At 33.4% G+C, this 26120-nt stretch overlaps 1 protein-coding gene across 3 annotated transcripts in view; it reads left to right on the top strand.

Annotated features, from left to right (window-relative positions):
• Window positions 1–26120, top strand: part of LOC118188222 (homeobox protein extradenticle-like) — a 485355-nt gene that overhangs the window by 453354 nt on the left and 5881 nt on the right. For 2 of the 3 annotated variants that reach the window (XM_085806732.1, XM_085806733.1), the window contains exons 7-8: window positions 8580–8606; window positions 21432–21592. In XM_085806732.1, coding sequence (XP_085662858.1) covers window positions 8580–8606; window positions 21432–21592 — 188 coding nt within the window. The remainder of the gene's footprint in view (window positions 1–8579; window positions 8607–21431; window positions 21593–26120) is intronic. The other variant, XM_085806734.1, reaches the window with a different exon arrangement.

Raw genomic sequence — 26120 nt, forward strand, 5'->3', positions numbered from 1 at the left:
AAATTATAAGCTTCTGACTGTTAAGTTGCTTATACACCTCTGTTAATGTTTCAGTTCGTGTTATTTCGGACAAAAGAGTTACTGAATAGAAAATAAATTGAATCTTAAATGGAATACAACCTTGTTTCAGGTTGTTAAAGAGTAGATTCTTTGATTGAATCTAAGAAATTTATAAAATGTTAGAAAATGTTTTTTAAAAAAAGCAAAGAAAGTGCTAATTGTATTAGAATAAATTTTGACTAAACGAAACATAATAACTCAATAGGCCTTTACTAGAAGACTTAGGTGAAAATTTCTAATCATATTAATGCTTTTTATAGCATAAAATTTTACTGCGAAACAAAATAGAAAATAAGAGGAGCTGAGAGGCATTTAAAGTTAGATTGATAATGTTATCTTTTGATTGGATTTTGTAATCTCATTTACCTGTTTTCATTATAAATTCCGTGCATATTTTACAAGTTTAGCCGCTTTAATCGGAGTTTGTATTTAAATATTTGAAGTTTTCATCGTAGTTTATATTTAAGTATGTGGATTTTTAAGCAGTGTTTAAATGTGTGGAGTTTTAATCGGAGTTTTTGTTTAAAAAAGTTATGCTGGTATCAGTTTTAAATTTTAATTTGCAAAAAGTGCAGTAAAATTTAGTCAAGTAATTGAAATAGTTTTGAGTATTTGAAGAGGGAACTGTACGCGTATTTCGAATATTTATGTTTTGTAAGTCTTGATAAATGTCGACAGTATCCCTAGTTTATCTCTGTATTCATATTCATCCACATTCCTTCTAGAACTAAACTGAAAATGATCTGGGAAATTCTTAAAAACTAGCAAAAATAAGCTCTTTATAACTTGCAACGAAATAAAATTAAAAAATGACGCTAATAACGCGAAGATAAGGTCCTTACTGTTTACTACTTCTATTACATTATTACTGCGTTGCCATATTTATAATCCAAAGAAAATTAAACGTAAATACTATCCCTCTCCCTTCCGAAAGAATCAATCGAAAAATACTGCAATGTTTACAGTTGATTTACAAATAAATAATGAGTTAAAATGGTATTTCGGGGTGTGATGAATACGGGAATAAATAACGTTATTTATATGGAACTTCATTTGGAATCAAAAATAGCGAACGATATATGCGGGAAAACGATACATTAAGTTCCTACTGTACTTGCATTTTAGATGGCTTTCATAAGTTTTCGCAAACTAAAAGTTGCTGTGAACCAACGCAAACACGGCATACGAAAACGAAAGCTGAAAATGTGTTTTGTAGCTGAAAATTTAAGATGCTGTCTTTGAAAAAATATTTGAGTTAATATATTCAAAGTTGTCTTTTAAGAACTTGAACGGATTGTTTATATATTGTGACAAATAAATTTTCTGACTTCTTCCGCATGCTCAAGAAATCTAACCCCTTAATTTAAATTTATTAGAAATATTATTATAAATAACTGATTATTCCATTGTACCCCAATGAGTATTGTTTGAGGTGCATTTAAAGCTGGATTAACCATTAAGCAAAATAAGCACATGGGGCTTAGGGCACCAAAGTAGGGGGCGCCACGGAAAGGACCTTAGAAATTCATAGAAAATGGGCAAAACAAAAATTATAATTGCTGATTTTACCGTGGAATGTATGATGCAGCTAAACCAATGCCAATAGAGAAGAGAATTTGGGGAAAATCGAGTATTATGCTGTACATGTACTATGTGGGAGCACCAAGATTAAAAAAGAAAAAAAAAAGTGCATGAGGCCTCTAAAAGTAGTCATCTGGCCCTGGTTACATCCAAAAACTGTAGGCGCTTTAAGATATGACTTAAAAATACTTGGTTCCTGAAGCTTGAAATGTTACCGTTTCATCTATAAAGTGTAGCAATTGAGGCAGTCTCCTTAAATCGTTTTCTGGGTGAAATGTGTAAGGTACGTAGTTCACTAGATTCGTAAAACGTTTGGTAGAAACTTTTGCATTCGTTTTAGAAGAGTTGGTTAGATAGCAAAAAGAGTGGGAAAAAAATAAAACGTTGTTCATCCACGCGAACACTTCCGCACGGAAACTGATGATTACCCAAAGGGTCGACCACACTTCCATAGTTGAGAAAAGTGGAATAAAATAAAAATAACTTCGTTCCGAAGTCACTTCCTTAAAAATCCTTAGTCTTCCTTAAATCTCCCGCTTCCGAACAAGGACCCATTCCTTGCCGCGACTTAAAAGAATTTTCTGGTGAGTTAGTTGTCAAGCCTTCGCACCTGATGCGTTGGGAAAGGGTAAGGTGGAAAATATATCTTTTAAGCTCTCGCCACGAAGACATATTGCCCGTGGAGGATCTATTGGAGGAGCCCCTGGCTGGAAGGCAAAAGTTTGCGTTTTCCGTAATTTATCATATTTCCCTCTGGGGCATTAAGGAGTGGGGGAGGACTCCTCTTAATCCCCCGTCTGTGAGAAGCCTTTGACAGGGCCCTGACAGAAGGGGGCCCTAATTGAATGGCCACTTTTCCTGACCCTCCCTACGGCACTGCATATACATTCTTTAATAATTTTTTATCTTTTCGCTCTGGCCCCGTCTCTAGCTAGCTGGTAAAGATTTTTTTTTCGTATTCCCACCCTCTCTTGGTTATTCTGTCTATCCGTCTGTCTCCGTTCCCAAATGGATTTTCTCCCATCTCTTTTCCCCTGTCCAGCAAATTGCAATGTGCATTCGGACGGATGGGGAAAAATAGGAATGAGAACCCCTGGCCTATATGGTGACAGCCGAGGAGATTCGGTTACGATGGACGTTGCATAGAGCGTCTTTTCGGAAACTACTATCTGGATTTTTCTGGTGAAATTTTTTTGCCTTTTTTTATTGTTATTATTACTAGTGTAGCGAGTTGCCCTGTCCTGCATTTTCTTTCCGTGTTTTAGTTTTCTTTTAGCCTTCTGCTTGTTCGACACTCCGCTCCCCGGACACGTACAACTCTGTCACTCCAGGAACTCTAGATGCGTCTCTGGAATTCGGTTGACAACCATCCACGAACTGTTCTTAGGGAAGAAAAGTTTTTATTGAGTTTGGTGAGTGGCGTGCGTTTTTTAGGGAGATGGTTGGAACGCATAACATTCAGCGACACGAGTTTTAAATACGATATATTTCTGTTTCCTATACTTTGTCGCAAATTTTTAAAAATATAGTTTTAGTTGTTAAAAATTTTTTAAAGTCGCCTTAACTTATTTTGCAGAATCTGAAATGTGGTATCTGTTGTTAACAAAAGGAAATGAAAATAAAGGAATCTTAGTTGAATTATTTCAGATTCCTTGATTATGTTCTAACACATCTAATTGTATTGTATATTTTCCGGTCACTTTATCTATATTTTTCATGTGTAATTTTCATTTGCATTTCGTTTTGGTGATTATTTGTTTGTAAGTGTTTATTAATTTGGTAACTAGCTGTTTAATAAGTTGCAATGCGTGTCAAAATCTTAATTATCTGAAATTCAAATAAAATCATGTTATTTTTCGTTATTGCATTACCAGTGGCCGAGCAGTAAACTCACTGAACACTGGTAATTCGACCCTGGTGCCTTTCCAGGTGAAAACGGGCTGGCTGCATGGCCGTTTCTGATTCGTGTAACATGAGAACGAGGCATTTTCCTTTAGAAAGTCCTCTACGAAGGCAAAATAAAAGTAAATTTAAGAATTATTTATGTAAGAACAACAAATGTATTTTTTGCATTTAAGAAGTCCTTCCCTACTCTTTGCATCTCAGCAACTGGAGCAGTCAAATAGACCTCTATAATATCATTTGTATTTTTCTGGACAAAGAAACAAGCAAAATTATAGTGTAATTGTAAAATTTTAGGATTAAATTCTATATTCGAAAATAATTGCAGAGTTTTTATTTATTTCTCTACATGTCGTTTTGAGATATTCTTGTCGTATTTACTTGTATATCAATGAATGCCGGTAAATTCAAAAACCGCCCCTGTGACAAACTCAAGGACCACCCTGGGCAGCAAAAGTTCTAACTACGCCATTGAAAAAATGCATATGTGCATTTAATTAATTTCCTAATATTTATTTTTAATTTTTAACCGCTTTCCTTTATTTTCTTGTTTCTCGCCTACAATTCCCTACCAGAATGAGTTGCAGAATAATTAGTAGAGCATGTTCTGCCTTCTGGCCACATCGTTGCTTTAAGCCAAATCTTGCGAAGTTACTGCTTTTTAGTATTCGCCGGTGAGGTTTAATTAAGGGCCAACTCGGTTAAGTATTTCTGTACAGCTTTGGTTAGTTTTTAATTAGTTAGCATTAGATTGAATTCGTATTTTCTATCTTCAGTTAAAGCCAAGTGAAGGCTTTCTGTACCGAGAGGGGCCAATTGTAAATATTCCGAGTTAAATAAAAGGGTCATTTAACGCTTCTTTGGACTTGTTCTTGCAGCTTTAAGAAGTAAGTGAGTAGTCGGTACGTATTTCTCAAGTATTCTAGTTTCCAAAAGTAACTAATTTAACTAGAATCTTATAGACTGTTTAAATTCAAAAAAAAAAAAAAAATAAAATAAAATAAAATAAAATAAAAAAAAAATTATAAATCTAGCGTTTACCGAAACAACACTTTGAGAAGTGCTTATGTCTGTTCCAGTGTGAGCGGATGGTGTATCCATCCACTATTGCCAATGTGCAATACACTTGCCAAGTGTGACTGGATGGTGTATCCATCCACTCTTGCCAATGTGACTGGGTGGTGTATCCATGATAGCATACTGTAGCGGTCCAAACATTTTGGGCACACTCAGTTAACGCTTTGAACGGAAAAAGGGGGGATGTTGAATCCGCAGAAGCTTTTATCATAATGTGCTGATTTTTTCGTCTGAAAATTTCAAACATACACATGGTCAATTAACATTAAGTATGAAAATGCTTGCAGTTTATGCAGTGGTCTGCTGCTGCTGATTATGTCCTGAGGTCGAGTTCGGCCGGCAGTTATAAGTGCTTACAAATTAAAAAAATATCTACCAGTTATTTTACTGAAATTGAATTCTAAAATAACGCTGTATATTTTAATTTTTGTTTGTGATGGAGAAGAGATAAACAAGTCTCTTGCCTTTTGGGTGGTAATCAAAAATTCTGTTTTGGGGCATTGACAATGTGACTATATGGTATCCCTAGAAGAAATACTTTGCAGTGTGAGGAAAAATTCGGTTTTGAAAATTTCATTAAACCTATCGCGTAGCACATTTCGTTGAGAATTCACAATCTCAAAAGCACCGCGTTGGTTGCTTAAGTTATGGACTTTTTTTTTTTCCTTTTGGAAATATGAAAGGAATTGAAGAAGGAATTTCTCTGCCGGATATATCCCAGGGCTGACACTAAAGTTATTAAATTCGCTCTGAGCAGAATTTTTTCTATATAAAATAGCTATTCTACCCGAAGCCCAAGATTTTTTTTTCATTTGTTATTTTCATATTCTCCCCATCTTTTCATAAAGCTTTTCGCAACTCGAGGATAGTAGAAAATGGGGTTCATGACATTGTGTAAAAAAGAGATAGAGAAGTAAGAGAAGAGTCGTATATGTAAAAGCATTCCTGGTGGTTATTCTTTTCATTTTTTAAAGTTTTCCCCCTATAAAAAAACTTAATCAAAACATAACACCAAAGGTGACATCGGAAATTAGTCTGTCAAGAACCTAGATTCGTAAATTTGAGTTCCGGCTTCGATTTGCGAAGGTGACTGACAGTTTTCAGCTAGAATATTTTGTTATTTTCTTTTTCCTAAATTTATTTGGCATTGTTTTAATTTAAACACGCAGAATTTTTGTTTTTTTACTTTTGGGGGGGGGCAAAAGGAAAATTTTCTTTTAAAGGGTTCCTAACATTTTTTCAGGCCTTTTCAGTTTAATTGCGATGCAAACAGAATTTATTTTTCAGTCTGCAGATGCTTCGAGTTAAATACCTTTGAAGGTTGTATTTTAGAAGTCATATCTGTGGTGAACTTACTGCTTTCAGTTTTTTGGTTTAGCTAAAGTTCTGATAGCATCTCCTTATTCTAAATAATTTTAAAAAGCGTCTGTTTTTATACTATACCGAAATGATTCATTTTCTTTTGCGGTATTTAAAAAAATTGAGTGAAACTTTATTTTACGTTCTTATGATAATTATAGAACGAATTTTCGGAAAAGTAAAGGACAATTTAATTAAAACTGCCAAAGAATTGCTTACTAAGGTGTTTGATTCTCATATAAAAGAATTGTGATGTGGAATTAGTCAGTTAAGTTATGCGTTTCTGTAGGTTGCACTTTGTCAGAAGTAAAGGACAATAGTTACCGAATTCCTTCGCGTATCCTCCCTTGTATATTTTTACTATTGTTATCATTCGAAAATCGAGAGGGGAAATTATACGAATAATTTTATTTCCGAAAGACGCGGTTACAGTAACAACATAACAATTCCTTAAACGAAAGCTGCATTCCAGTGAGAATACATAGTAATGCTGAAATTTCAATATCTAATATCTTTATTTCTTCTTCCTTGTAACTTATTTTTGTCGGAACTACTCCTAAGGCCTCAAATGATCCATAAATAATTAGAGAATGGGAATGTGCAGCCAAAATTTAGTAAACATAAATTATTCTGATTTAATATTCTTTCGGGAATTTTAAAAATGTACTGCTGTTAAAAAATTTATCGTTTGATTTTTGGATTTTATGTGGTGTAAGTGTAAAGAAAGCGATGTTTAAAAAAAAAAAAAACTGTGTTAGCAGGAGTGATCCCAAGAACAAACTAATAAACAGCGAGACAGCGAAAGTTAAAAAAAACCTTACCAAACCCTCCGCTTAAAATTTTCAGATTTTGTTTATTGGGTTGGCCCATTAAGATCTGTCCTTTTAGTCCAAAGGGACAATTTGCCGAGAAAGATTATTAATTTCGTTTTAGCATTTTGCTTTGATTGACGTTTCAAATTGTTGCCACCAAATATTATCGCTCTGTATTATATTTAAATAAATTAAATAATTAAGAATCTGCATCAATGTATTTATGTTTCTCGCATTGTGATAAAACAACGGTACCTAGAGCCACGCCATTTTGATTAACGTAATCCTTCTGCGAATATGGGCATTTGGAAGCGCAAATTTGAAATTTGGAATTTGTTTTATTATCGATTTCATATTTTGTAAATTTAATTAAATAACCTAATTTTTGAATAACAAACTCAAACATTTTAAAGTAAGCAATGGCAAATTTTGAAGGGGGAAAAAATTATATCCAGCGCGCGAGACTGTGTATCGGAAATTCTAAAGATATGCTCATTTTAAAATTATTTTGTGATATTGCTGTTGAACTGAATTTTATGGTAGGTAACACACAAAATGTTAAAAAAAAAAAAAAAAACCGCCTCTTTGGACGTAATTTAAACTCTGACACCTTTCAGATTTTTTAATAGACTAGCGGGCAAGCCCGCCAGCTGAGCGGGCTGAAGCCCGCTTATCATTGTTTTGTTTTGTTTTTTTTAAATATCCTATGTTATATTTGGCCGGTATTGAAAAGTTGAACCGAACTACCATTTTTTAGCGGCATTCCGCGGGCTTCCCCCGCTTTTTTCACCTATGCATCCAGAAGTTACCGCATACACGATACACATGCGGAGAATCACGAAAACACCCATGCTGCTAGCTCTTTTGCGGGTATTCAAAAGTTGGACCGAAATACCAGTGTTCAGCAGATTTTCACTAAAACAAACAAGAAATGAACAACAAATCAATCAATAATGTATTCTGTGTTGGTCTTTACAACTGCTTCCCAACGTCGACGGTAGAAAATACCGTCCTTGAATCGCCATCTTTGAACAGCTAAAACCAATTTGGAGTCGTCCTAAGAGGCATCGCTTATTCGTCATACACTTCGCAAATCTCTCGAGCAACTTCTATGGCTTTGTCATCTTGATTAAACGCAAAAAGCAGAAATGTTTCGAAAATGCTCTTTCTTGTCGTTTTGTGTTTTTATTTTAATGTCATAAAAAGAACAAAAAGTAGATAAGAATAAAAAAAACTAAACGCATTGTTTTGTAGATTATATAATTCTGTATCGAATAACATAAAATGCATTGCCAAAACATTTTACTTTTCATACAAAATTTTCATTTAAAAAAGAACGCCACGACTTATTGGCCAACCCAATATTTATTGCTAAAGAACGCAAAAATTTGAAATAAAATAAACAAACAATGAATTCTAAATTGATATAATTTGTTTCATTCTTTCTGAATGATTTGAAAGTAATTCCGCGCGAAAAAATTACTTAATTCCAAAGAAATTCATTCGTGTTATTCTTTCGAGGAGTGTTATATTGTTTCTGGGAAAGGGGGGGCTGTAGAGATTTTTTTATTTTCGTTTCTGTAGGTCTTTTAAATAATAGACCAATACTATAAATATTAGCAAAAGTATATACCGAAAAAAAAAAAAACTTTATTTCTTTATTTTATTCTGTTTTATTTTATTTTTGTTTTATTGATTTATAGTTTAGTTTCTATTTTATTTACACACCGCTGCGTAGGCTGTCTCATTGACATGATCTGTGATTTGTTTTATCTCTTTTGCCTTTAGGAAGTCCACGCCTGTCTTCCAGATCTGGTATGCAAACCTTATATGATTATATCTAAAAATGATTTTACTGCTAAAAAACATAATTCTGTAAACGAATCCTGTGCTTTTGTTTTCTTTATTTGTATAAAGCTCTGTTTAGCATAACAACTCTAAATGAGAAATAGAAAACTAATTGAACAGTACTTTTATTCCTTGAGTTAATTTTTTTGTTTTGTTTTTTTATGGAAATTATTTTAAGGCATTTGAATATTTTTAAATGCAAATGCTGTGGTTAATATGATGAAATATTTAAATGTGATATCTTTATTAGTATAATTATGTTTTGATGTTAAGAATAATTGCTAATTTCATGGAGGAAATAGCTTTGGAAATGTAGTATAAATTATTTTAAGATTACACTTTTTAATTCTGTTATCTCTCGTCTCAAGGAAAAAAGGAAGGAGGAAAAAAGGGCTTGAATAATATGTTTCATGACTAACCCTCATTAAGAACCTAAATCTTAATGTATTCTGATCTCTTAGTTTCCGACCATCTTTAATACACTCCATTAAAAGACCTATCATGCCTGTTTTAGTTATTCAAGAACTCAACGGCAAAAATACTTTGAAGTTTTTTTTTTTTTTTTTTTTTTTTTTTTTTTCTAAATTTTATTTTTAGGCATTTGTTAAAGAGAAATATCAAAATTAACTGTCAGAAATTTAGACGCTTTAAATTAACTTTAATAATTGCTTAAGCTGTAAAATAAAATAATATATAATATTCGAAAGGATGTGTTATTAGAATCACATGAAAACTGATACGCGCTAGTTTGATATGCTACAGATAGTTCTGCAATAAGGATGAAATTTTGAAAAGAATAATCTTTTAAGAATTCTTTCTTTGAATAATCTTACGGATATGCTTTGATTTCAGAATTTATAATATTTTAATTAATTTTTTTTAATAATTGGTAATAATTTCTTAAAATATGAATTTATAAATAACGATTTTAAACGAATTAACTCTTAATTTTTTATATAAATGTGGTTTTATTTAATCCGATATATATATGAAGTATTTGAATTATGATTTGTTGGTATTCATTCGATCTTCTAATCAAATAATATGATATTATAAAGGATTATAAGTATGATTTTATATGATAGTACAGTATTGAATTTTAATTCTAAAATTCCAGGTTTAGCTGTATAAACGTTATGATGTGTTGGTATTCATTCGATCTTCTAATTGAAGAGTGTGATGTTAGAAAAGAGTTATAAGTATGTTTTAATATGATAGTGCAGTAATGAACTTTAAATCCCAGGCTTAGCTGTGTTAACATTATGATTTGTTGGTATTCATTCAAACTGAATAGTGTTTAGCTTAGCTGTAGATTCAAACATTCCAGGCTTAGCTGTATTATGATTTGTTGGTATTCGTTCAATTTTCTAATTGAATAGTGTGATTTTAAAAAAGTACTATTGAGTAGGATTTAATATGATAGTACAGCATTGAATTTTAATTCGAAATTTTCAGGTTTATCTGTAGATTCGAAAATTTCAGGCGTAGCTGTTTTGGCGTTATGATTTGTTGGTATTAATTCGATCTTCTGAATAGAATTATTTAATGGTGTGATGTTAAAAAAGGATTTTACGTATGATTTAATATGATATTACATTATTGAATTTTGATTTGAATATTCTAGGCTTAGTTGTAGGTGGTGCTGATATGAAAATACGGTACTTTCATAGTATCACGTCGCCCAAAAAGCAGTGCTGTAGCTAGAGTTTTTGCCGCCCCATGCTGTCTCTGAATTTGCCGCCTCTCTTGATATAAAAATAAATAACAAAAAAAAAAAAAGTTATAATGGCGTATAGGAAAATTAATGTTAACTCTAGGATTTATTTCTGAAGAAAAATTTTAATTCCAATATTTTAAAGTTGATTTATTATTTTGCTTGTTTTTTTGTTTACAAAACCATCGATGACATCGTAGAGATGTATTTTATTGCTCCAGTTGCTGTTATGTAGGTTGTATAGAAAGATTTCTTAAACGCAAAACATTTATATTTCTTAAATACTTCTTAAATGATTTTTCTTTCGAAGACTGATCTCATACTTATAGCAATTGTGAGAAGAGTTCGTGATAGTATTATAGCATTCGGAACTTTATTCAGAATATAGTATTTTAAAATAAACTGCCAAAATTAAAAAGAACCGCCCTTCTATGTTCCTCTTTTGTTTTCTCTAACAATAACGAATATAAAACTCTTAAAATACGTCTCTCTAAACGAGGAATTAGTCCTTATTAATGTCACCGTGATCATAATTCAGTGATATTTTTTAATATTCATTCAAAAGTTCCGATGGAATTAAAAAATGTGTAACAAATGTATTTTATTGTTGAACTCTCGTGGATATTTCTTTGCATACGGTATTAATTCAGAATTACTTTTTTATCTAATTAATTCCGTATGACAGTCAGAATCTTATTATTATTTACGGACCTCGACGATTCACATGACTAACAGACCTAAAATAATATTTTACTGAAAAAATGGCTCCCTTAAGTGTGTGCCGCCTGGGGCCTTCCTCTAGTTACGCCTGAAACCAAGACGCAGATCTTGGCGAGTTTGTGTCAATCATTGTATCATTTTGGACAAAAGTCTTTATGGTATCTATAAAAATGAGGGCAAATGAGTCCTCTGCTTTGTGAAGTTCAGTCTGTATAAGTTCGATTAAATTAGAATGCCGATGTTGTCATGCTGTCTCACGGTATCTTTTATTTCGCTGAACCCCTCAGTCTTTCGATAGACTGAACATGGGTACAGATTACGTATCAACAAAGTTATATATCTATGACTGATTTTATACTGTTCCAGTTCTGAAGCTCTTAACTCTTCAGTTTTAGAGGCCTTCCAAGAAACCAAAACAAATTTGTGCTTCTCTCTTCGGTATTTTCCTTGACGGCTTTTACAAACGTACTGGCTGGTGTACATGGAACTTTTGCAATGAAAAATTCATTTTTTCTTCCTGGCATAACTCACCAAACAGCCATTGCCTCATATTGTAAAAAGAACTCTCGTGGAGTTTCAACAATATATTAAACCCTTCGATTGTTGTCGATGGTCTGGATCATGTGAAGTTATGTGTAGGAATTTTTCATAGGTAGAGTTGCTCCAGTCAATGTTAATTCTCTTTGCCTCAATTATGAATCCCTCCAGCGCCATCCATCTTAATGTATGGGGTTTCTGGGTCCTTGCCCAAGGCCCCTATGAACATAGGTACCCCATGCTAATTCATTTACATTTAATTCCTGTGAGCGGTTGTCGTAGGAGGCCTCAGCACACTGGTTTTCCCAGTGACCCATAATGCCGTTAAGACGCATTGTCTCCAGCTACATTTTTTCTGAATGTATATTTCTGGCTTCTTTATGTTGCATCACGATTGTTTGCTCGAATAAAGTATTAGATAAATAAATATATGCTCAAATTAAAATATGCCATGTGCCCAATAGCGCAGAATAGGCACATGACAGCATTTGGGGGGTGGAGGAATTGTATGATTCCATGGTTTTGAAAATGTTGTATTGCCTGTCATCCATAAAGAGTAGGTCCCTAATTTCAGTCATTTGTCACACGACTGAAAAAGAGAAAGAGAGAGTACGTAAAATAAAAGGTGAGGGAAGGGAAAGATTACTTTTGCGTTACCTATATCTAGAAACTTCTGCGGAAATTACGCAGTACATTGTTTGGCGTAAACAACCGAAGTATGCGCTGTCATTTTTAATGACTTGCTAATGCGGAATTATCGAAAATGCTAACCAAGAAAAAAGACTAACAGTTTGCTAAGCATTCTTAAAGAGCTCTCTTAAACTGAAGATTGAAACTAATGGTTAAATAAAAAAATAAAAACTGAAATCGTCGAAATCGACTGATGATATTGTAAATTATAAATATGCAAAAATTACTTAGATGGAAAAATTAAGTTACATTTACATTTAATAAATGTGTGAATTGTTAAAAAATAATAAAACTATGTACCAGTTCATAGTAATTTAAAAAATAATGCCTTTATTAAAAGTGTTATCTACATTAACGAGAGTAATCGGAATATTATCTTTGTCCCTTGCTTTCCATGCGTTAAGGTAATGAACTTTACATGTGCAGTTTAGACGCTTTTAACAGCTTTTATTTCGTATAATTTTATCTTTACTGCATACATTCTGACATCGTACATGTTCGTAGATAAAAATGTGTGTATATGCGTATGAGTTTGGTGTGGCAACGAAATAATGTGTATAATGAATGAATATATTGTTTACATAAATATGAAAATGGAAAAATAACATTTTATTCCTAAATACTTTTTGCAAACTTTATTTCTTACAGAATATAATCATAGTATAAATAATATTTTCACACCTTTATTTAAATATGTACTTTAAAACAGTATTTGCTTCGAATAGACTCTTTAACTACTAAAATTTAATATTTAACTTCACAGCCAACAATTTCTTAGCTAATCTTCGTATATTCAAATCAATGTTAACTTTGAAAGCAAACAAATGGGAATATGAAATAAATCTTTCTTCGTGGTAGGTCAATTTTGGCGTTAGATTTTAATATGAGTGTATTTACTCAAATTATGTTATGAAATGAGGAGTCACGCAGAATTTTTTCTTTTCGGTCAATTACATTTTTTAAATTTTTCTCTATATAGTCATTCATCTAATATCATGCGTAGAAGAGAAAACGTGCATTCTCCCCTCCCCCCCCCCATTAAAGCATTTGATAAAATATAAAATACCAGTTTGTTACTATTGTAAATTTCCTTTTTCGGGCCAGGCAAATCGGTTCTGAATTGCCTTCTGCTGTGTATCTGCATTAACTTGTGCCTCATGGTGAATTGCGAAACGCTTAAAGAAAGAAGCGGTCTGCAGAAGTAGAGGCAGAATGGTCAGAAATGGATTGGTAGTGGCTGTGTCTTGATCTTGGTGAAGGTCTTCAGAATGGCTTTTCGTAAGTGCCTGCGTTCTTAACTCGGCAAAGAAAAATAAGCGGCGGAAGAAAAAGAGCAAAGCTTTTTCTATACATGCACGTTAAATAAAAAAAAAGAGAGAGAGAAAATGACGTCCATTTCGGAAATTGATTTTTTTTATCCCTTTTCATCTCTTTTGTTATTTCGGAGATTTCATCCTCCCCTATTCATGCCTTTCATCCACTCATCTTCCTTTCCCCTTTTCAACTATACTGGTTTCGGCACTTTACGTTGATCAGTATTTTGATTTTCTACAACAGCAAATGCGGCCACCCATGAGGACTGAGGATTGGCTTTTTTATCTATTGTGTGGGTTTTGGTCTTTACGAAGAGAAAATTCTGTAGGGAAAATGGGAATTACTTTAAAGTTGGAAAATAAACAATCTGATCTAGACGTATGGAATTGTAACTGTTATATTATCCACCAAACTTCGCTTTGGTCACTTCGTAACACAATGTGCTTTCGATTATCTGAGCTAATGCCGTAAAAGCAGATCACGGATAATTGAAAAACGCGGGTAATCCAAATTATCAATTTCCATGAATATTGTATGTTTATTTATTAAAAAGAAATCAGCAATTTTAATTTGCTTTTGAGAATATATAAATAATTATCGAATTTTACGCGTATTTTTCGAAGTGCTGTTTATCATTGTTTTCGAATCTTCTTTAACCGACGAAGTTCAACAGAAATGACTGCTATTTGAGACTAATGTCTCAGTATTCAATTCTCAGTAGTATCACTCTCTGCCTCTTCTGTTCTTGTGACATTTGAAACGATATCCGCATGACTCAAGCACTGAAATCACGGCTCAGTCGAATCATCATCGAATACTTTATCGATTAACATTTTTGAAGAATTCAACTTTTCTGTTTTTTGGCATAAAACTTCAGTTATTGCCTCGACTTCTTCACAATTAGATAAATCTCCGATTTCTGTATTAAAAAGTATCTTTCTCTATGATCGAACCATTGTTATTGGGTTTACTCTTCACTAAGCTTTTGCCATTCTTGTGCATAGGGCTGTATGTTTGCTTGGGCACTGCCATCGGCGGTTAATCCGCGAGCCGGATAATCGAAAGTGCACTGTATGTAGTAGCAGGAGTGCTATAGCGCGGCTCTCTCAAGCGAATGGTGCGGCTGAAATGCAAATAAAAGATATATATAAAACATGAGTGTATTTATTGAAATGCAAATAAAAGATATATATAAAACTCAAACTACTCAATGTTCAAAAGAAAGCAATTAACTTACTTCATTTCCTTTCAAAATTTTAATAGTAAATTTAAGCTGATTAATATTCGAGTATAATTATTTTATTTCATTTCCAATTAGTTAAGAAACTTAATTATGTTATTCAAAAACATAATAAATAAATAAATTAAATTAAATTAAAATGTTGTACTTATTGTATCAAACAGTTTTGCAAGGAAAATCTTTAAAAGTTAGATTTGCTTGTGGATGCTTTACAGGAAAGGTCCGCCCATTTTAAGAATCTTTAGTAGTGGTTGAAACTCAATTGAAGTGGACTCTGAGTAGAACAGAAAGTGTATATAACATTTTCATATCCTACAGAAATAAATTTCGATAAACAAATAAAATATCCGTAAACATTTAATATCCTACAGAATTTAATACAAATTAAAAATAATTTAGAAATTGATTCGGCGTTCAAATTGATGAGAAATTTATAGCAATTAGAAGCTTTGGGAATTTCTAATAAATCTTACAGTCACAGCTTAAAAGGCGATGTTACCTTTAAGAAAGTTTTGAAAATCCTTAAAATTTGATGCGAGCAGGTGTACGGCATGCTTGCCGTGAAACCAATATCTAGGGAAATTATGGGATAATTTTAAGACAGAAAAACGATTTGAGTCGCTGTAGCGCAGATTTAAGAAGAATCTCTTTCATGAACTGTGATAGCTGTGATAATCAGCATTTACAAGAACATACCGTGGAAAAATCGGAGTATTTAAAAAACAAAAAAGAGTACTTTTGCCGCATCAAGCTGTAATTAGAGAAAACAAAGATACCACAAAGCTTCACGTTGTCTTCAATACATCATCACATGCTGACGGTCATTGAATTATTGTTTAGAATCAAACGTTTGTTTTCATTTGAGATGTTACAGTGCTTTTAAAATGGTGTAAACACGGACTTGTGGGTTTGGAAAATTTAGTTGCGGCTCTCGAACATTCCTGAATTCCAACATGCGGTTCTTAATGATATAAAGTTTGGCCACACCTGGTATCCAGCATCTTTTAAAATAAAGAAAGGAACTTCTTGCACACAACACACTCCCCCAAAAAAAATAAAATTAACAAATGAAAAAGAACGTTTTAGTTAAAGATTAATAAATAATTTAGATGAAAAATAGTCCTAAAGTAACGTTACTTTTATTAAATTGCAAACAAATATCTTGGTTTTATGTTTAAAATCCTTTCATACCATCCAAATTCAGTGCATTGTAAATTCTTCATTGCAGTGCAAATGTTCAAGCGAGTATCTGTCTTCAGTAGTCTGGGATCAGGTGAATTAATCTGTACGATAAAGGTTACCTGGTAAACATTTATCTGAAAAAATTTTAGTTGCCTTTTTAACAGGAATTAATACCTGTTCCTTAAATGATTATTTAGCCTGTGTAGGAATTTGGTCAGTGGAACTGAAGTTCAATTTAATTCGTTATAAAAAAAAATCACACTTATTTTCGAAATTATGCTTCTGGATTTTTGTTTCCTTTTAAGTTAACGGCCTCAGCTTTCAAAATTCTTTAGATGGAAGTAATATCCGAACACAAAGATACACTTTTCTGAGAAGCGTACGTTCGATGTTATCCGTCTAAGAGAAGGATGCTTATAACCGGCCAGATCGAAACTGATATCGCTTTTGAGAGGTAATAAGAATGTTGTTTAAGGTTACAGATACGAAGCTGAATTCTTCACTTACATGATCGGAACATATATTGATCTGCTTTAAACAATTTTTTTAAATAAGGAAAAAATATTTTTTATTGGAGTCATTGAGCGTGCAACAGCGAAAGTGTACAAATATCGTTTGTAAAATATATGTTTCTTTCCAAAAAGAGGATTATATTGAACAATAGCATATAAATTCTTAAAGTGTAGATTCAATGCTGTATTGTGGTCGAGTAGGTTTAAGAAATGGGCAGTTTCAGATGCAGAATTTTGCATGGGAAGGAATTTATTCCTTTACCAGTAATGCCACGAGGAGGGAAATATTTTCGAAATGCAAATTTGGTACCATATTTCCTATCATACAGGATTAGTTCGAGAGTTTTGAGAATGAACAGTACGAAATAGGGAACCCTTGAGAGGAAAGAGAGGTTCAACAACGCAACAAGATGGGAATCTTTTCTGGAAATGAAGAAAAGTTTTGGGGGGTGAAAGAAATAAGAGAGGGGCTTGCAATAGAAAAGCTTGGCGGGAGAGGAGGGAGATTGTTAACGACGTCTGCTACAGCATGAAAAGGAGAGACTTCATGAGCGTATATACACACATAACACATAATCGCATACAGAGGCAGTCACATCTTACCCATACATATAAAATATCTGCAGAAACAGAGCGCGGGAAGAAAAAGAAATGGGGAAAGATGTATCCGCCTAACTGCAATATCTGGAAAAGCCTCCCATCCTATGTGTCAGAGGTTTTGATGCATTAATGCTATTCCATTTCGTTGTGTCATCGCTAGACGAATAGCGGGACTTTGAGGCCCAAGCACACGAGCGCACACGCACAAAAGACAACCCCCCTTTTACCCATCCAGTCCTCCTTCCCGTAGTTTTCTTTCTGCTTTTTCCTCCCCCCTTCTCCCTTTCACTCTCGTTCTCTCGGTGTTCTTTCTCTCTAGTGGGATGGAGCGAATGGAGATAGAAGGCTGGAGGAGTACGTCAGCAAGGATGCCTCTTGATGCATCGCCTTGTTATGTAACAGCACGTCTCGACCGTGTTACGAATGTACACAGATATGCATGCATACATAGATACATACCGTTAAAAGGGGGCGGGGGCGTCACTAGACACGAAAATTTACATGAATCCATTTTGCCGGCCACCGTTTTCGGCCATTTGGATTTAGCATAACGGCGACCATGGGACTCTCTTTTGCAGACATGCTCTTTGCCCGCTGGGCACTTTGTGGGAGCCGTTCCCCCAGCTTGCTTTATGTTCTACCCCCTTTTTTTTATTCGAAGAGAGTTATTTATTTACTTCCTTAGTACTCGGCGCTCTCAATCTCTTAGCTTCAGTGTTATCTCTCGCGATATGTGGACCCCATATAGATGCTATTCCCCAATTGACCGTTGCCGTCCTTGTAGGAACACTGAGGGTAAATGGGAAGCGTGGCACAAAAAAGTCTCTGGCCGACATATAAATTTGGCGTTGCGAATGATTTATTCTAAGTCGGAAATAGGCAGTAGAGGCCAGGTCATTGATGGATGCAATGGGCACTCTGTGTCGCCTGAAGACTTTAGTCAGGCTATTTGCTGCTATCGGCTGTTTGTCAACGGCCTCCAGTAGCGACGACATGTATGGAAGATGTCGTAAAATATAGAACCCCCAAGTACGCTTAAATCCTTTCCTGCCTCGTATTCAGATGCGCTACTTGTGATAAACTAAATATTTCTCTTTCTTTTCTTTTTGGTATTCGCTTCTGCCGACAACAATTTTGTAGCTTTTTGGAAATTGTCGTTTATATTCAACTGTGGCTTGCTTTTCAATTAAGGTTTTCAGGAGCCACTTTTGGGTTTTTTTATTATTATTATTATTATTATTATTATTATTTTTCTTTATGTAAATTTTCATTTCGGAGGTAGACTCTTCCGAATAAGAATCTTAAGACATATCTATCGCCGGCGCCGCTGTAGAATTTCATTTCTTGTATTTGTCATTTAATTTTGTGATTTATTTTAACTGTTTTACTTATATTTTTTTATTTCCACCTTATTGTTTGCTTTGCGTTTGTAAGAGTATATAATAAAACAATTTTATAGTGATTCAAGTACTGACGTCATATGTAGTTTCGTAACAAAATGGCAGGTAGTCGCATGATGGCTTAGAGCTTATAGTAGGCAAATTAGAAAAGTTTAAAAAAAAAATAAAAAAATTTAAAAAAAATCTGAAATGTTTCAGATTTTAAATTACGTCCAAAGGGGCGTTTTTTTAACGTTTTGAGTGTTACCCTTATTTATTAAATATCATGTTCTTTGCACTTAAACCATAAAATTCAGTTCAAGAGCAATATCGCAAAATAATGTTAAATTAAGCATATCTTTAGAATTTCCGATATACACAGTCTCGCGAGCTGGAGATAAAAGTTTTTTTTTTTTTTTTTTTCTATATAACGTTGCCATTTCTCGCTTTTAAAGCATTGAGTTTGTAAATCAAAAATTCGTTAAAGTTTTACAAAATATAAAATCTATAATAAAACAAATTCCAAATTTGGGATTTCAGATGCCCATATTCGCAGTAGGATTTCGTCATTCAAAATTCGATGGCTCTATGTACCATTGTTTTATCACAATGCGAGGAATAGACAATCATTTATGCAGATTTTTCATTATTTAATTTCTTCAAATATAATGCAGGACTCTAACATTTTGTGGCAACAGTTTGAAAAGTGAACCGACGTTTATGAGTCCGACGCAAAATGCCAAAACGAAAGCAATAGTCCTTCGGGACTGAAATCCCTTTGAACTTAAAAAAAAAAAAAAAAAAAGAGAGAGAGAGAGAGAGAGAGGGGGGGAGAGTTTCTAAATAATTGTAATCTTAATTTTATAGGGAAAAAATATGAATTAAAACACAGAAACTATCTTTTCTTTAAATACCTCTTCTAGTAAATTGTATTATAATAATTATCAGATATGAATAACACTAGTTTCATCCTTTGCTTTTTTTTATATAAAATGAACTCGTAGTCTATTCCTTTTCGCGTAATTGGAAATGGCTCATGATTGTATTCTCAAAAGTGTAAATGTCCATTACACTTTGAACTGCAGATAGCTTGCATTTTGATAATTTTCTCTATTCCCAGTTTAACGATGGATAATTATTCATAAAAATTCCTTTCCATCTTCCGATAAATATCCACCTAATTAAACGCGTTATTTCCTGCTATTTAGTAAAATAATTGGGCTCCATCTTTTATCATTCTTCCGTTTCTTGGTGAGCAAGCTTCCATAAATTCCAGTCTGTTTCAACGCGGATGTGTACGTGTGTGATACGTACGTTACTAGGTCACACTAATGAATTAATTCATCGCTGTGACACAGCGGATATGGCAGAGCGTATTAAATCAACCCCTTAATTATGAAGCGATTTTCATGGTAAAAATATACTCAATTCAGAACTTCCACTTAGATGATCATATAGCCAATGAAATGATGTAGAAGCCGTAATCTAATGGAGAAAGGCCATAGATATGCACACCTCCAGCGCGAATATGTTATTTCCGCTGTTCGCAGAAATCGGAATCATTCATTTGTATGACCAATTAGTTTTTGAGTTAAAGATAGTTAGAGGGCAAAGTTGTAAATTTCCAGTTCTACAATCATCGTGTCGTTTCCTGTTCATATCTCATAAATATATATATTTATCATAAAGACCAGTGACTGCAGTAAAATAATTTATGAGTATGTGCCATTTATATTTCGATTTAAGGGTCTTTTCTTGTTTTCATTCACCAATAAATTAATTGTACTTTTATGAATAAGGTTAAAAATGTTAAAGTTAATTATGTTATTTAAGCAAAGAACTAAAAACCTAGAAAGTTTTCGAGATATTTTGATGCTGTGATAATATCGTAAAAATTATCAGATTATAAAATTTGCTTAAAAATATAATCTCTAGAAATTAAAAAAAAAAATATGGATATTGAGCATACAGAGGTGGTACCAATTGGCATGTATTCTAATTCAAGTTTTGATTATTTAGTTTCAAAGAGCTCAACTAATTTTTAGATAATTTTTAGTTTTCTTCTCAGGTAAACTTACTAAATTTTCTAGATTCAGGTTTAGAAGTGGTTGTAAAAATTATACTTTAATCCGTCGATTCATTAAATTTTCGGTGATTCCTCAGAATGTCAGATTCATGTCTTGTATTTGAAATAAAAAATATATTTAAAATATATTAAAAATTAAAATATAGTAATTTCTATTCAAAAGTTAAGTTTCCATTATTAGAAATTTATGAGGGGGCAGTTTTAGTGTAAAATTGCGACTGGTTTTTCAGGTATATTATCGAATTTCTTTGTCAATGCGGTTACGTTTTTTAGACAAGTTTCTAAATTTCTGGTTTCTGAAGTAAAATTAATAAAATCCTGAAATCTGGTTTAAAAAGAGAGGGGAAGTTATGCATAATTCAATTTTCATTTATGATTAAGTTCTTAGTAAAGTGTCTATTATTACTTATTTTCCAAAATTAATTCACTGCGAAAGTAATTTTGTATTAATTTACATTAGGTTCCTTAGGCTAATAATAAAATATTTAAAGCTATTAAAGAAAGAAAGGATTAGTAAGTATTGCTATACTTTATAAATATAATTTGGGGCTGAATATCGCTTAAAATTATAGTGAGTCCTGTTGGTAATTAATTATATTGACAGGCGGTATCAAAGCAAACTGCAGTTTGATTCAGGAATTAAACTGCTTAACATTGCATGGTAACAACTGCTTGAATAAAAATAGTTATCGCTATATAGGTACTTAGTTCTTTTGTTCATATCAATATAATTAATGAGTTTGCATATAGTCATATTGCATAAGACATAATTAAAAGTCTGCATGTCAACTGAGATTCAATTTTTTTTTCCCTTGCAGCTGGTTCTTCCCCTTACAATATGGTGCCAACGTCCCAAGGACAGCAACCGGGTCAAATGATTAGCCCGCCGCCCCCCGGTGCTCCCCAGGATTCTATGTACAACATGAGCTTGAACGGTGGGGATTCCTACCAGTCCATGGGGGCCAATGTACAGTCGCAGGTAAATATTTAATCTACTCTGTATTTTAAATTTTATTATCTGTTTGCGAGAATTACCTGCCAAGTTAAGAAGTAGAACTTGTCTTCACATTGCTGAAGTCTTATTATGCTGAGGTATTATGTAGAATAAGGCTAATTCTTTTTAACGTTCTGTATGTTAATAAATAAAATGATAAACACAATATAAAAAACTGTGCTGTAATTTCACTGGATAGTAGCTAATATTATATCTGAGTGATGAAACTTTCGATTAAGTTCCAATAAAATAAATTAGCTCGAAGCTGAACGCCATTGTTGAACAGAATGCCTTTATGGGATTTCCTTGGCATACTAATTAAAATTCATCAAAGAATGCTGGATCAGAGTGGAAGTGAAAACATAGCAGAATGAAAAAATTAACGAATGCAGCGAAAGATTTAAATGTGTAAGAACAAGTTAAATGGATTAAATTTGTATTGTTTGGCTATTAGTATTCCATACCAAGCTCGTATGAACAGAGCTTCTTTGCGTGAATGGCTTAATCAAAGGGGACCTTCAGATGGTACATCCAGTAGTGGATCTGCAGATATCACAACGCGTGATAGCTTTGGGAATAGTAAAATTTGTACTAGATGGCTCTTCATGCAGCTTGTTGGTTTACGTAAGTAATTACCCGTAAAAGCTTAAAAACAGTTTCTGGAGCTTTATTAAAGAATATCTGTCTGCTTTAAAGCTGCTTGCAACCAAAAATCAGACGTTGATTTTCTGCTGCAGTGACGAGCAAAAGACAAGATATGCAATGGAATCACCTGTCCATTTCAACAGCGAGGAAATTCTGGTGACAACTCTGCGCCAAGAAAATCATGCTAAACTTCTATTCAAAAATAAAGTGTCTGGTCTGTCGCATTTTCAATAACGTGAACAAGCATCTAACTCTATGCTCATGGTCATTTACGGCTGTGATATGATGTCATGTAAACTTGTGTTTAGTCTTCCTAAGTAACTGCTAGCTCACGTTTAATAACAAGGTTAAGAAAGCGTCGCGGACGTAGTTTTGTGAGAGAATTTATAAAAAAGCTCTTTTTAAAGAATAAAGCTGTAAAGTGATAAAAATGGTACTTCAATCTGCAAAAAGTGACTATATCAAGAAATAATGCAACTTATAACAAGACGTAGGCCGACAGCGGCCGAGTGGTAAAGTCGCTGAACACTGGTAGTTTGGTCCGATGTTCATATCCTGGTGAACTGGCTGTCTGCATGGTCATTTCCGAGGGCTTTCACATGTGTAGCTTCTATAGGAACCATTTTCCCTTAGAAAATCCTCCACGAAGGCATTCCTTCAATTAGGCAGATAGCCCTTGTGTGCTTCGCCATAGTTAAATAAACCAATCTTATTAATATCGCCATAGTTAAATAATCCAAAACTTATATCAAAACGATATTAACAAGTTTTAATAAGCTCACAGTTGCAGATACTAAAGGTTTATATTATTGCCTTTACCGTTTGATTTCGTCTCGCATCAGCGTAAATCTATCATACTGTACTGTTTATATTTGTTGGTAATTTCCTTCCATAATCATAAGAGTTTTAAAAATTAACAATTTTATGAACAGACTTGATTTTTTCGGAAATATTATATATAGCCCAATGAATGTGCATTTTATAATCATTAGTTTTTATGCATGAGTGTTTTTTGATTAAATTACACTTGCAGTTTGATTTCAGACGCATGCTTTTCGGAACATGTATGCTCATTTAAAAAAAAATTAAAAAATTGAAGTTAATATCGATAAGGTGGATCAAATTTTTATTTCGAAATAGACTTTTTTTTTAACTTCCTTTAATATGTTAAAGTCTTTGCAACACAGTGACAGTCTTCATTGATACATTATAGTGGAGAAATTCCTATAGCGCTCGATTTGAAACTGAAAATTTATATTTAAAAAGAGACTTATCCTATAATTTTCTGCAGTTGCTGATATTTCCTTTTCCTTGTGATGCAAAATTTAAAGTTATTCCATAAATGAAAAATTGTCTGAAATGCTTTCACACGAAATCATTGATTCATGCAGTTCAGGCGATGTTCAGGAAATAAAACAAAATTTTAAAAATATTCCTGACCTTTTTCTCGCGTCTTAAAGGGTCATAGAAAGGTTAACAGCGCTATCAAGTTTTAAACCCCACGGCAAGGAAAAAGTTTAAAAAATGTAAAAATATGCGGTGAGGGATGTGAAAGTATCTTTAACGTTCGTTGTTTGAAATGTATTCTCTTTTTCTTATGTTTTTCTTTAGCATTCTGATTCCAGATTTTGTTTTATTTTTCTCTGTTCTTCTCACCCCCCCCCCTCCTCTGGAAATGTTCAGTTTAAACCATTTCCCTCCCCGTCATTTTTATGGGACTTAAAATTTTCAAACTTGCTTTAATAGTTACTGAATTTACACACATAATTTTGTCATGTTAGGAAGAGAAAATGCATATATATAGCTTGCTATAGAGTGTTATCCAAAAGTCAGTAAATACAGTAATATACAGAATTAAAAGCGAGTTGAATATATATATATAAACTATTTAAATTATTATTTGAAACAATATTACTAAATAAACGTAAAAAAACTTTATTATAGAAATCAAGCCAAAAGAAGAAAACAAATGAAAAATAAATTTTATCCAAAATTTCGTCATGTTTATTAACAACGGTATCGTAAAGAGTATTTTTCTTAAAGCAAAAATTAAGAAAGGTATATCCCCAAATTACCATTTAATGCTCCAGGATGGCAAACTAAAATGCATTTCTTCAAGATACCCCCTACGAAAAATGAGTTAGAGTTGACTTTTACTGTAACCGACAGCTATAGATGTCCTTTTGAAAGGTGCTGTTTCGGTATACAGAAAGGACAAGTGGATGGGACACCAAAATTTCACTATTGTTTGTGCAAGTATAATTCCAACTCACTACCTGTACGGTTCGGGTGAGAATTGTGTTCCTGTTTTAAATAAATATTATTGGAAAAAAATATTTTATATATTATTATATGAAAATAAAAAGTAAAGTAAACGTACCTTCTGTCCTTCAATATGCAGAGAACTCCAGCATAATGTGCTGGATCTGCGAAAAATTATTAGCATTTTTCTTTTAAAATTCCTAACATGCTCAAGAAAAACTCTCCTTAATCATAATAAGTAACAACAGTGATCTATGGGAAAGCGTCGGCTATCTTATATGGCAAAATTTATACCTTAATTCATATTATATTTTTTCAATATTACAATATATTGCATCAATAATACATTTATATTACAATGAATATACAATCATATGAATAACTGTTACCTTAAAATTTTAACATACGAGTAATTTTGGCGAGTAAAATGTTACGGGATGTCTTATACTATAATTATCTAATGTACAAATAGTGTCGTTTCTTTTGACATAAAGCTGGTTACAATTAAATCTGAAGATAAAGAAAAGATTATTAGATATAGAAGGTATTTATGTCAGATCTACGAATATTTTAATTGGCAGGTAATTGTGTTCGAGTAAAATTTATATGAAAAAACTTCTTAAATTTTAGTGAGGGCAAAAAAAAAAAGCTAACTTTATTTAAATAAATGCATGTTTCCTACGGCATCACTGTTCAGTTCATTATATACTGTACTAAAGTAATTTCCGTGATCCAACGACCAAATTTGTTCTGCATTCCTCAGAATTGTAGAGGAACAGCCGTACTTTTCGCGTAGTTCTGATCATTCCATTTGTTTGGAAAATTCCGCATAGATTTTCCCAGTTTGATGCAAGACAGAGAGCTGTTTTTTTCTTGGAGGGGAAGCGCAGGGAAAGGAAGCAAAAACCGCCCCCTATCGCATCTCCTACCAAACCTCTTTAAGATTCCCTGCTCGCTTTCTAGTTTCATCCGAGAACCGACAGTCATCCCATCTCGCAATTTAGCCCCTCGCCCAGAAAACGGAATTCAATTTGGTCCGCGAGAAAGGCCACCTACTACCCCTTCCCCCAGCCACACAACCGTCGACGACTATCGGTATCTGGGAGAAGGCAGAAGTCCCCTTTGTTAGCATGACGTCGCATGTCTCGCTAATTCAATAAAACGCTGCAAGCTTCTGCAACGCCCAAAACTCTTCCTGGCGAGAAGAACGAGCTAATTCGGGATAAAAATACAAGCAAGCCGGTTCGGCGTCCGATCCGAAATCCGATTAGAGGCTACTAACGAGGCCTGTTTAAAGCGCATCCCAGCCGTGTCTTGTCGCCTGGTCCTGGCCCTTTCCTTGAGTGACAGATATTCCCCGGAGAGTTGGCTAATTTCTTCCAACCGCCGCTGAGCCGCGAAGGAAGACGTGAGAAAAGAAAAATTATATCTCTATATAACAGGCCCTTAAAAAGAAAGGATGAAAAGATAAAAATTCTGGTGGTTTGGGTCGACTTGAGGAAAAGGTGTTTGAAAACGGTTTGGAGATTTACCCGCGGAAGCGTAAAGTGGACAGATTTATTAACGGCGGCTGAAAAGTGTCAAGTGCTAACTGTTGTTGTAATTG

This window comes from Stegodyphus dumicola, chromosome 12 (genome assembly GCF_044657685.1).
Source record: "Stegodyphus dumicola isolate Sdum_Otavi_A_Nest chromosome 12, ASM4465768v1".
Taxonomy (NCBI): domain Eukaryota; kingdom Metazoa; phylum Arthropoda; class Arachnida; order Araneae; family Eresidae; genus Stegodyphus; species Stegodyphus dumicola.